Source organism: Cordyceps javanica, chromosome 4 (genome assembly GCF_051103115.1).
Source record: "Cordyceps javanica chromosome 4, complete sequence".
NCBI lineage: Eukaryota > Fungi > Ascomycota > Sordariomycetes > Hypocreales > Cordycipitaceae > Cordyceps > Cordyceps javanica.
In genome coordinates this window covers 384972-397573 of record NC_139298.1, presented here as the reverse complement: position 1 = coordinate 397573, position 12602 = coordinate 384972, and the positions used below count along the sequence as shown (strand labels likewise).

The 12602-nt window shown below is 55.9% G+C and overlaps 3 protein-coding genes across 3 annotated transcripts; 2 read left to right on the top strand and 1 right to left on the bottom strand.

Moving 5' to 3' along the window:
• Positions 1-2957: 2957 nt before the first annotated feature.
• Positions 2958-4895, top strand: V2A60_006025 (uncharacterized protein; the record flags this gene model as incomplete). Its single annotated transcript, XM_083257323.1, has 6 exons — positions 2958-2972; positions 3036-3185; positions 3255-3590; positions 3640-3801; positions 3857-4753; positions 4875-4895. The coding sequence occupies 6 exons, from the start codon at positions 2958-2960 to the stop codon at positions 4893-4895; spliced, it is 1581 nt and encodes a 526-aa protein (XP_083113449.1).
• A 530-nt stretch (positions 4896-5425) lies between these two features.
• Positions 5426-8011, bottom strand: V2A60_006024 (glutamate--tRNA ligase MSE1; the record flags this gene model as incomplete). Its single annotated transcript, XM_083257322.1, has 5 exons — positions 5426-6109; positions 6275-6532; positions 6716-7105; positions 7271-7381; positions 7487-8011. The coding sequence occupies 5 exons, from the start codon at positions 8009-8011 to the stop codon at positions 5426-5428; spliced, it is 1968 nt and encodes a 655-aa protein (XP_083113448.1).
• Positions 8012-10384: 2373 nt separating this feature from the next.
• V2A60_006023 (serine C-palmitoyltransferase LCB2) lies at positions 10385-12433 on the top strand (the record flags this gene model as incomplete). Its single annotated transcript, XM_083257321.1, has 1 exon — positions 10385-12433. The coding sequence occupies one exon, from the start codon at positions 10385-10387 to the stop codon at positions 12431-12433; it is 2049 nt and encodes a 682-aa protein (XP_083113447.1).
• Positions 12434-12602: the final 169 nt, after the last annotated feature.

Sequence of the window (12602 nt, the reverse complement as noted above, 5' to 3'; positions counted from 1 at the left end):
ATGAAGAGTCCACAGCGCACCGTCGATTCCGGCGTGCGATTAGCTGATGCCATCTAGTTAAAACTTGCGCCGCACGGTATATCCGGAGCGGTGGACGATATTCCACGACAGGGCAGGGGTAGCTGGCCATCTATCTATTCAGGAGCGGGGATGTAAAGACATGACATGCCGCTGCCCCAGCCTGTCCATGTGTGGATCGTACATGGTCCGTCCACTGTCATGCCGGCTCTTGCAACGCTCACCGGTCAGTCTTTTCCAGCACCCAATCGGACGATTCAGCAGGACGGACCTGCATCGGCCTGCAGGAATGGTCTTATGAGTATTCTTTGATGGCGCGCCGTTGATGCTATTCTTGAACACTGAGCTGAGCTTCGTCACCTCGCAGCATGCGGCGACGGCTTGGCGGATGTCTACCGAGTTCCTAAATCCTCGGTCGTCATGGTAGTACTCCGGAGCTGTGGCGGGAGCGACGGCGCCAACCAAGAGCGCCAGTGGCTTGAAGCTCGCATCGCAGCTATTGGCTTGCTTGGGGGACGTTGGGGTAGAGTGCAGGCAAAGAGAAAAAAAGCAAAGCAGCTCGAGGGTCAGCCACGGCGCAGTCCTGTCATCAGCAGCCTGCGACAAAGGTTTCCAGATTCCTTGATCCAACACGCCCAACGTCTGTAAAGCCGTGTGGTGCATGTCGGGACCGTGGGGTCGAGTCAGGCAAAGGACTAGCCCCTTGCGCGCCTCCTTGGCGGGCGAGGAGGGTGTTGGCGGCACCGAGGGCGGGAGACTGGACTGGAAACTGGAGACTGGAGTGGAGGACATCTGGATGTGATGGTTGTAACAGAACGGAGCAGCCACCCCCTTGGGTGGGTTGGGGCTAATGCAAGAGTGCAAGTCGGCGATGGACGGCTGTAGGAAGAGCTGAATGAAACGGAGCTGGGTGATGTATCCGTAGTTTGAGGATGGATGATGGGTGATGCGATGGGTGATGGATGATGGATGACCGGTGGTGGTTGGTAGTGGTAATGATGATGATGCTTGCGAGCTGCCGCCTGTGTGGTGGCAGAAGTGGAAGTAACTTGAATGGTCAGAGTCCGGGATGCGTGTGTCGGACTTGGCCTTTTGCCTCCACAGTGGTACCTGGTCTGACATGCAGTGTCGCACTCAGTTTTGAAGTAGCGGCTTTGTACGAACCACATGTCTCTCTTTTTTCCAAGCCTATTTTTTTTTTTTTTTACAAGCAAATAGGCGAGGAGTATGGATTATCGTGTACACAGTTATCTCGTCAGATATAGTTGGGTGGTGGTATTGCAGGTACACACACTCACTTACTCACTCACACACACATGCACATACGACACACCGGTACTACCTACCTAGGTACCTACCTAAGTACTACCCAATTATTATAGGTACCTAATAACGTAACCTACCTACCTACCTAGGTACAATACAGCCCCCCCTTCCCAGGCAAGAAGGCCCCCCCTCTCAGTGTGCCATCTTTTAATGCCCGCAAGCCATCTCATGCAAGCCCGTCACTCATTCCATCGACAACGCACTGCTTGATTTTCCCATTTCGATTTTAACGGGCCCCTTCCCCTTGTCATTTCTTCTCTTTTTAGCATCTTGGGTCTTTTCCTGCAAGCCACCTCGTTCGTCCCCTCTCGCCCATTTTTTTTTCTCGGCTGGCTACCGTTGCGTTCGCTACTTCGCTTCCCTCGTTGAGCAAACGCATCGCTGTCGACGGCCGGTCCAGACGACACACAAAGCCAGCAACAATCAAGAAAATAACGAGTCGTACTAGCTGACGTCTTGGCTTTAATCAATAGTCTCTGCGGCGTCCTCATTCCCACTTTGCAACCTTTTGATTTCCCCGCTCGAGCTGGCTAAGCGGTCCTGTCGTTTCCGAGGCACCTCACGTTGACCACGACGACGATATCAGCTCAACGAATTCCCAACCCGGGCTCTGGCAGCCTTTTCCTTCTTTTCAAGCAAAGCGTCATACTATCTACGACTGTCCGAACTCGTGGTGAAGTCTTGCTCATGATTCCGCGTGCAAAAATCGACGGCACTCGTTTATTGCTCTTCACACTTGACCAACAACCACGACTACACGGCTCAAGCTAAAAATACATACCCTTACCAATCAGACAGTCTTTTGGCACGGGCTGCAGGCTAGTCTCGTCTACAAGGGCGACTGCAACCCAGCTCCCGGACATCTTCATCAAAGCCTGGTGGAAGCCGAATCGCCTGGACCGACAAGTGGGGGAAGACGCCATATCGAGCCACGCGCACCTGTGCGGTCTTTTCTGCACTAGTCGGCAGCTGAGGAACATCTCATTTCTTTGGGCACTCACACAACATATCAATCCCGGTGTCCCCTCACCGTCGGGTTCTGCTACGACATTGCGTTATTGCCCTTGGCAGTCTAGGTACAGACTGGGCTTGACAACAGGGCCTGACCCCTCCCTACTCTGCCGACCTACCGAGCTGCTTTGATTGACACCCAGGCACCCACGTTATTTCTCAGTGCCGGCATCCACAGCCTGCCAATACCACCACGCCGGGCACCCGCTAATAACGAGCTAGTCCACCGCCACCTATCAGTACCCATTGTCTGTCTCTTGCTGGCCTCTCTCTCCTACCCGCCTCGCATACAGTGATCCACCAGTTATACACGGCCCGCCCCCTCCCTCTGCCAAGCACCAAAGTATTGGCTGCACCACATCTCCGTTCTCTTACTGGTGCTTCTTCTCTTACTATAAGCGCCCGACTTGCTACTACCTACCCCAGTCGCACTGCTGCATCCTCCTGCAGCATTCTCGGCTCTTCTTTCCTTCTTCCCCCCTTCTTCTCCTTCTTCTTTTTATCTCCACCCTCAGCTTCAACTTTCACACCAGACTGTCCTCATCACCGGCCTCGTTTATTTCCATAAACTTGTGCAGTAGATACTGCATCCGGGCATCATCATGTCTCTGAAGCTTGTAAGTCTTCGTCTTCACCCTCACCCCACCTGCGCCAGCCCCTCTCATTAACCGCGATCATAGGAAATCGAGACATGGGTTTCGGCCCTCGCCAAGTATGACAACAATGAGTTTGACGACTCCCTCGGCGACTTCGAAAAGATCGGTGATACCAGCAAGATTCTCTTCAACATGGGTGTCATCCACGCCACCCTCGGCGAGCACGAAAAAGCTGTGAGTCTTTCCAACCTCTGTGCGCCTGGCCTGGCTGTTCGAGTGCTAATACACGCCGCTCTGTTGCAGGTCGAATGCTACCAACGGGCCATTCGTCTCGATCAATATCTCGCTGTCGCATATTTTCAACAAGGCGTTTCCAACTTCCTACTTGGTGATTTTGAGGAAGCCCTGGCCAATTTCAATGATACCTTACTCTACCTCCGAGGCAATACCATGATTGATTATGCCCAGTTAGGCCTGCTTTTCAAGCTGTACTCGTGCGAAGTGCTCTTCAACCGTGGTCTCTGCTACATTTACCTTCAGCAAAAAGAGGCTGGTATGCAGGATTTGAACTTTGCCGTCAAGGAAAAGGTTGTCGAGGACCACGATGTGATTGATGATGCGATTCGCGAAGAAGCCGATGTAAGTTTTGCACACGCTGCACACTAACGTTATCCTAACATGCCCCCAGGGATATACCGTCTTTTCGATTCCAGTCGGCGTCGTATACCGACCAAATGAAGCCAAGGTCCGAAATCTCAAGACCAAGGATTACCTTGGCAAAGCCAGATTAGTCGCCGCATCAGACCGGTCCAATGCCTTCACCGGATTTGCTGGATCCGAAATGAAAAGCGCAAGTTTTGCTGGCCGAAAAAGCCTTTTGACCCCTTCAGCTAACCTTTCTTCAGGCCGCCAAGACCGAGGTCAAGGATGACCGGCCCGTTGACAACATTTCATTCGCTGCTACCAATTTGGTCAAGCCCGGTATACAATCTCGACGACAACAATCAGAGCCGCCAAGCACTAGCCGCAATGTATTCCCTCCCACTCCCCCACCAGAGAATGATCGTGGCCCGTCCCGCGGCGCTTCTGTCCGCAACGGTGGCAGGCCCACGCTCGCTAGATTAAACATTCAGTCGCAAGAGTCTAATCGCAAGTACGAAAAGGCTTTCTCTCCGGACGACGGGCGACCCAGCGCCACACGGTCCGCGTCTAGCGCTCTGCCCTCTCGGGGGTTCTCCCAGAGAGAGCCGCCGCCACTGCAGCGCCGACCCACCAAGACAATCGAAGAAGATACGTACGCCAATGGCGACGTGTACGATATGTACTCCGGTCGCAGAGAGAGTCGCAGGGAGAGGGAATCGAGAGGCCCCAGCAGACAAGAAACCCGCCGACGGCCACAGCCGCGATATGAGGAGGAGGATGACGCCCCCTCAGATTATGACGACGGGTCCTTGGATGGAGCAGAATTCGAGATGGTCTCGAACAACCGACGCGGCCCGGGCTCTGTGTCTAATGGCTCGCGCAATGCATCAAAACGGCCCGATGTTCGCAAATTCCGAGTCAAGGTCCACGCCGAAGACGTCCGTTACATCATGATTGGCGGTGCTGTAGAGTTCCCTGATTTTGTCGACCGCATTAGAGACAAGTTTGGCATGCGCAATCGCTTCAAGATCAAGTTCCAGGACGAGGACACACCCAACGGCGATAAGATTACTATGGGCGACCAGGATGATCTGGACATGGCCATGATGAGTGCCAAAGAGGCGGCGAGGAGGCAAAGACAGGAGATCGGAAAGTTAGAAGTGAGTTTGATCCGAGGGCAGAGCCCGGCTCTTTTGGCAAGCCACCGCCCGCCGATCGCAAGATTGCGCCGTGTGGTGGTTACCCAATCAGGCAGCCAGTAACTAACCAACCATCCATTAGGTTTGGATTTTCGAGGTTTAGACTTTGGACCAGTCGTATACCCCACGCGCAGCGGAACCGCTTGCCGTGCTGGTCCCCATTGCATTTTCTTTTCTGTATTCCCTTTCTTTTTTCTTTATCTTTTCCTGGGTCGTGCGGAAACGGGAGCCACATGATGGCGTCCCTTTTCCGCATGCATCAACGAACCCACCTTGTATCAAATAGCATTTCGCTCCGTCGTCGACGAGGATACACAAAACATCTCTCGCAACAACTAACGACTTAATGGTTTCGCATCTACTTACTCATATATTACGGCTTGGCCTGAGTTTTTTCCCTCTTTACCATTTCGTTTGATTTCGAGCTGCGCAGTCACTCAACCCGAGCATAATTTAGCAACAATATTACATGAATCATCTGGAACACATAACATACTTTTCACCACGTAACTAATGTTTGAATGTTGAAATTTCTTTCGGGGATACATACATAATGATACATTGAGTTGTACAGCAACCGCCAGCCTCCCAGGAGTGGTGGTGAATAATCCATCGATTATGATATGTTTTGATCTACAAGAGTTCCTGCACACGCTGCAGCCGGTGCCGCCACTCATCACGGCCCAGCGTGGCCAACATGCGTCCGCTGCTCTGCGAGACGACGTCCTGGCCGCCCGCGCCGACAAGTCGCAGCACGTTGTGCAGCGTCAGAGCCTCGACGCCCTGCGGGTCCAGAACGTCGCGCAGTGCCTCGACGACCGCCTGGCCGTCGCGACCGGCCCAGACGACGTCGTCGCGCGCGAGCACCCGCTCCAGCGCCGCCAGGACACGCGCGTCCGGCGGCGCGGCGGCCACGGACGCGCGGTACACCTCGTCTGGCGGCCGCCAGAAGAGGTACGGATGCTGCTCGACTACGTCGGCGCCCGTGCGGAAGCCTCCGTCGCGGCTGGCCAGGACATTGTGGAGGTACGCGTGCGCGTCGGCGTCGTCGGCGGTGCCGTCGGCAAGCCGGGGCACGGGCTCCAGACGCGACGGGGAGGCGTCGGCGGCGGGCCAGGCCGCCACGAGGCCGCTCGCTGTGGCTGACCGCACCGCGGCGAGGGTCGGCGCGAGGAGATGGGTGCGCAGCAGGGCGGCCTCGCGCGGCGGGAGCGAGGCGAGGGGCTCGCGGAGGAGCACGTCACGGTATTTGGCGTTGAAGTGGTCGAGCTTCTCGACGTTGAGCTTGATGCCGCCACGGGTAAATTTGAAAGTCAACTGGGAGGTTGTTCATTTCCATTTGTTAGCTGGTATCTCCAGTACACCAAGGATTGAAAAGTGAACTGGCAGTAAGAGAAGGCGGGAAACAGAGCATTAGATGGAGGGGCCAGAGAGGGACAGAAAGAGAAGGAGCGACAGAGAAGGAAACGAAAAAGAACATACAGCGTCGGCAAGATCGCTGATGGAGCGAGGCGGCTTGACGTTTGGCTTAAACGACGAGCCTAGGTTGGCCAGCCAGGCGAGCAGCGCGGCGGGAAAGATGCGGCCCGTCTTGTAGGTGGAAAGGTCGACGTCGGCGTTGCGTTTGCTCAGCTTGGTGCCGTCCGGGTTGACGAGAAGGCCGAGGTGCGCAAAGATGGGAGGCTGCCAGCCAAAGGCCTGGTAGAGAGCGACGTGCTTGGGCGCGGAGATGAGCCATTCCTGGATGATGCCGCGCGTGTTAGCTTCAAAGAGTCGCCGTGTACAAAACAAGACGACAGATTAAGAAACAGAGACAGACAGAGATAGAGACAGAAAGAGAGAGAAGGGGAAGAAGAAAAGAAGCGAATTTTCGAAAAGAAGACGGATAAAGAACATAAACAAGAAAGCTCTGGCGTCTCGTACCTCTCCGCGGACGACGTGGGTGATCTTCATGAGGTGGTCGTCGACGACGCACGCAAAGTGGTAGGTGGGGAAGCCGTCCGACTTGAGCAGGATAAAGTCCTCCTCGCCCTCCTTCTTCTGGAAGGGGCCGTAGATGGCGTCGCGCAGCTTGGGCCGCCCAGACGCGGCACCGTGGAAGCGGACGACGTGCGACTCGCCCGCGGCCGCGCGCCGCGCCGACTCGGCGGCCCCGACGGCGCGGCATGTGCCCGGGTAGAGGGTCGGCCGGCCGGCCTCGTGTAGGGCCTGCTTCTGGGCGTCGAGCTGCGCGGGGCTGCAGAAGCAGCGGTAGGCGTGGCCCTTGTCGAGCAGCGTCTGGACGTGCTCCCTGTAGATGGGCAGCCGCTCCGACTATAATGCCGGGGGGGGGGAACAACACACAACGCTCTTGTCAGTCTTTTTGCGGGTTTGGCCTTTTTTTTCCCGTCTGTGATGGGGGAGAGATGGAGGGAAAGAGGGAGGGAATATGAAATGTAGATACGTTATGGAGGAGCATAAGGGCGGGCACACGCATACCTGTCGGTAGGGACCGTAGGGGCCGCCGCAGTCCGGACCCTCGTCCCAGGAGAGACCGGCCCATGATAAATCTTGCAGCAGGCGTGCCTCGGCGTCATGAACAAGGCGGCTCTGTAGAAGATGGCAGCACATGGTGTCAGCATATTGCGCATTGAGAGGCAGGCAGGCAGGCAGGATGAGTGAGGGGATGGATGGTGAAAGGGAGCAACGTTTTACCTGATCCGTGTCTTCAATGCGCAGGATAAAGGCGCCGCCGTCCTTGCTCGCGCGCGCGGCCACGTTGTTGAACAGGGCCGTCCGCAGCGAGCCCAGGTGCAGGTATCCCGTGGGCGAGGGCGCGAAGCGCGCGCGGATGGGCTGGTCGGCGCTCTGGCCGAGGATGTAGCGGCGCGGCGGCGGCGGCGGCGGCGCGGCGGAGGATGACGAGCCGCCGGCCCCCCCCCGCGCCTGGCTGCTTTGGACACCGCGGCCTTTGAGCAGTCCGAGGCCGCGGAGCGCTCGCACCGGCTGCTGCTGCTGCTCTTGCGGCGATGCGCCGTCGGCGGCTGTGGTTGAGGATGAGCGCGTGGGCGAGCCGGGCTCGTGGTGCCGTGGTGTGCAGGCGTGGAAGCGGCGCGGCGCGGCGGCGGCGGGTAGCAGCGCAACGCGGCTTCGCAGGACGGGATCGAGGCCGTGTATTCGACACGGGGAGCGCGCGAGGGACATGGCAGCGCGGGCCGTGGGTGATGTGGACGCCCTCATGACGTTTGCCCCGGGGGGGACCTTTTTTTCTTATCAAGTTTAGGATGAGGTTTTGGCGCGGCTGCCCCTAGCGGCGGCAGTGCCTGGAGAACCTCAGGCGCGCACATCAGCTGGCAGGTTCTATAACGAACCATAGTAGCAACGCGCCCGGTATAAATCGGGGTGCTTATCTCTGGTTGTATATTGGTGTGTGTCTTGTGCGCTTTTCTATAACATTCGCATTTTATTAAAAGGTCTTGTATGCCGACAATAGACTTGCGTGACTATGGCAAATGGGGCCAGGTAGTCACCCTAGGAGGTACCAATGGTAGGTCCGCCAGCCAGGACCTGGGCACCTTGAGTATCTCACCAGGTTTCAAGGTGCGGACGTCGTGAGTTGACGGTCATCATGACGCACATACTAGTTACTACACAGGTGGCGCGAGAACAGGCAGGCCCGCGACATGGCATCCTCAGCACACGAGCAAACGGGCCTACAATAATGGCATGGTGATGTGTGAGGGCCTCGGCCGGGCCTCGGCCCTTGGGCTCCGAGAAGAAAGGCTGATGGCGATATTGACGGCGAGTCATCGAGGTAGAAGGAAACAAAGATCAAGGTTACCATGAGAAGACGTCAGGTGAGAGGGACGGCATCCGAAGGAGCCGATTGGGTGATGGAAGAGGAGAGGCGACGGAAGAGGTCGGGTGAAGATGCGAATACCTAGTTGGTATTTCATGGGTGTAGCAAGAAAAAAAGAAATAAAACAAGTTTCCACAGCACAGCAAGCGAGCGGTAATCCGTATAGACCATGGTTTATAGTCTTGTTTGGTCGCCTGTAACTGATGCCCTCCCCAAAAAAAATACCAAATACTTAACTAGTAGAAAGATTTCCTAGCCGTTCTGCATGCATTAACCATACATCAGCTAGCGCAGGTCGCCGGGCGGGCGCGTTGCATCGCCTGGACGCCCCGAACTGCTACCGCCGGAGCTAAGCTGCCCAAGGTATCATTGTCCCATTAGTTTGATTACTTGAAATTTAGTTGAGATTCATCGCTGGTAATGGGATTTTCTTCTTCTACGGAGTCCTTACTGGTAGTAGTGACAATTCACTGCCCTAATTAGATAGGTAGAGCCTCACTGGCGCGCAGCTTGCCATTCCCCTCCCCCCCACTGCATCGCTGAAATTGTCCTCTCATACTCCGTACGTTTTTTTTTCTCTGCATTTTTTTTTCTAGTGCACGTTTAGTGGTTCACAGGTAGATGGCATGACCCCACTCACCCGTTGTGTCTCTTTTTCCGCGCCTCCCCAAATCCCCATTTTAAGCCCCATCCAGCATCGGCGTCATGGACTTGACTGGTAATAGTAAGGACACTGTCAGTAAGTACCTTAATACTGATCTACCAGTACTTACTCTTTCGCCGCTTTGCTTCTTTTCAGTTATACTTTTTCCATTTTTTCCCTTCATTTTTTTTGCTCATCTACTCTCCCTTCTATTTCCCATTCTTTTCCTCCAACAACCATCTTTCCTCTCTTTTTTCTTTTTGCTCCTTCCAAGTTCATTCCTTCAGTCATTCCCTTGGAATCGCCTCTGCTATTCCCTACGCCACCGTTGGCGTGACGTTGTCTCCGTTGTGCAAAGCACCAGCCACAAACCCTACGCGGCACCGTCGCGTTTAGTCGGAGCTTTACACAGAGGCCTCACCAGGTAAGCATATAAAGGAAAAAAAAATAAAGAGTAAATAAAGAATCACACGATTTCGACTGCCGTCAAAGCCTCAATCCACCACATCCCAGCAATTATCCCCCGATTCTCCCCCTTTTCCAGCCTAGTGCTCTTTATCGTTGCCCTGTTGTTCAACCCCCCGGCTCTTCCGCCCAAATTCTGCCATCACGACAGGGGGGGCCAAGCAACCAAGCAAGGTACCTTTAGCTGCTTAGGTACCTAGTACTCAGGGGATAGCTAAAAAAACGCCCGCTCAAGCCGGCAACCTTCCTCTCCCTGCCCCCCAAGACATCCATCGTCCCGCCACTCTCTTCCAACAGACATGCCTCGCTAGATTGTCTCGTTCCTCCTTCACTCTGCACTCAATTCCCTCAATTGGTCTCTCTCAAGTCTGCTGACCGGCTTCATTTGCCGCTTTCCAGCCCAGCTCGACTCCGGCCTCCCCGCCGTTGATCCGTTCCCCGACTCTCCACAGCCAACCGCCCGTCGCCCCTGGCTGAAAAGATCCTCACCGTTCCTGCGCAACGGCCAACTCCCAACTCGCACCCGAATCCCCGTCCAGACCTCGTCTCGCCGGCTGCTGCTTCCTCTTCTCGGCTCGATTACCGACGCTAGGTAGTCAGAAGCATGCCGCGCCGACTCCAGAATCCCTTTTCCACCGTTCCCGCCATGTCGCAGTCTGAAAAGAGCCAGAGACGTCCCTCCTCTTCAAAGTCAAACCGCCTCTCCCAGCTCTTCTCGTCCAGCCCAAAGTCCAAAGACGGCCATTCTGCGGCCCAAAAGTCTCTCCTCGCCATGCAGCAGCACCAACAGTCCGACCAGCCTGCCCTCGACAGGCCTCAGTTTTCCCAGGCCCCTTCTCGCGATGCCCAGTCTCAGCCTTCGACCGCCTCGCCTGCTGCCATCTCGCCCGCCACCGTTCCCCTCCCCACCATCTCTCTCTCGAGCGCCATGGCAAGCGACCAGACCCTCGAGACCTCCACTACGACAATCTTCAAGCCCGAGACGGCCGAGGAGATTGAGCGTCAGCGTATCGCCGACTCCCAGTTTGGTCCCCTGAGCAACGCCTCCCACCTCTACACCTCCAAGTCGCACGGCGAACCCCTCGAGGCTCCTATCGAAGACGAACCTCCCTACTACTACCTTCTCACCACCTACATCAGCTACCTGATCCTCATCCTCCTCGGCCACATTCGTGACTTTTTTGGCAAGCGCTTCGGAGACAAGAAGCTGTATCAGGCTCTCAAGGTGCAAAACGGCTATGCCCCTCTCAACGATGACTTTGACAACTTTTACACCCGCCGTCTGAAGCGTCGTCTCGACGACTGCTTTGCTCGTACTACTGTTGGCGTTCCCGGCCGCTACATCACTCTCATGGACCGCATCTCCCACGACTTCAACCTGTCTTACCACTACACCGGCACCTACACCGAGACTCTCAACATGAGCTCCTACAACTACCTAGGTTTTGCCCAGTCCAGCGGCCCCTGCGCCGACGCCGTCGAGGAGTGCGTCAAGCGTTATGGCGTCAGCTTCTGCAGCCCCAGAGCCGATGCCGGCACCTCGGAGCTTGCCCTCGAGGTTGAGCGAGAAATCGCCGCCTTTGTCGGCAAGCCTTCTGCCATGGTCTTCTCCATGGGCTACGTCACCAACGCCAGCTCTTTCCCTGCCCTCGTCAGCAAGGGCTGCCTTATCATCTCCGATGAGCTGAACCACGCCTCGATCCGCATCGGTGCTCGTCTCTCCGGCGCCGTCATCCAGTCCTTCCGCCACAACGACACTCACGACCTCGAGCGTGTCCTTAGAGAGGCCATTTCGCAGGGACAGCCCCGCACTCACCGACCCTGGAAGAAGATTCTCGTCGTCGTCGAAGGCCTGTACTCGATGGAAGGTACCATGTGTGATTTGCCTGGCATTCTCGCTCTGAAGCGCAAGTACAAGTTTTACCTCTTCGTCGACGAGGCTCACTCGATCGGTGCTCTCGGTCCCAACGGACGTGGCGTCTGCGACTACTTTGGCATCAATCCCGCCGAGGTCGACATTCTCATGGGCACCTTGACCAAGTCGTTTGGTGCCAACGGTGGCTATATTGCCGCCGACAAGGCAATCATTGATAAGCTCCGCGCCACCAACGCTTCCACGCAGCTCGGCGAGTCTCCGGCTCCTTGTGTCCTCCAGCAGATTCTGGTTTCTCTCAAGCTCATCACGGGCGAAGTCAGCCCGGGCCAGGGTGAGGAGCGTCTGCGTCGCATTGCCTTTAACTCTCGATACCTCCGTCTCGGACTCAAGCGACTGGGTTACATTGTATATGGTCACGACGATTCGCCCATTATTCCCGTCTTGCTGTATCACCCTGGAAAGATGCCTGCCTTTAGCCACGAGATGCTGAAGCGTAAGGTTTCTGTCGTCGTTGTCGGATACCCTGCCACTCCCTTGATCAGTTCGCGCGCGCGTTTCTGCGTTTCTTCAGCGCACAACAAGGAGGACATGGACCGCCTCCTCGTTGCCTGCGAGGAAGTGGCTGAGCTGCTGCAGCTCAAGATCTCGACAGGTGTTGCGGGTGGCCTTCCCCATCTGCCAAAGAACCTGCCAACCATGACGCACAAGCAAGAGCGCGAATGGCGCGCGGCCAATGGCGTTCCTGTGAATCCGCCGCGATGGCAGGTGGAGGATGTCATTCGTCATGGCGTCGAGGATACCAAGCTCCCGCTTCGATAAACATACAGCATTACATAGGCGTTGGAACTTTTTTTTCTCCTCTTTTTTTCGTGTTTTATATCATCTCCCTTACTTCATCATTCTTGAGCTGCGAGAGGGCGACAATCACATGCACGAGGCGTTGAGAGCTGGGCTTGTTGCTTGGTTTTGAATAGAGCCGCATTGGTGA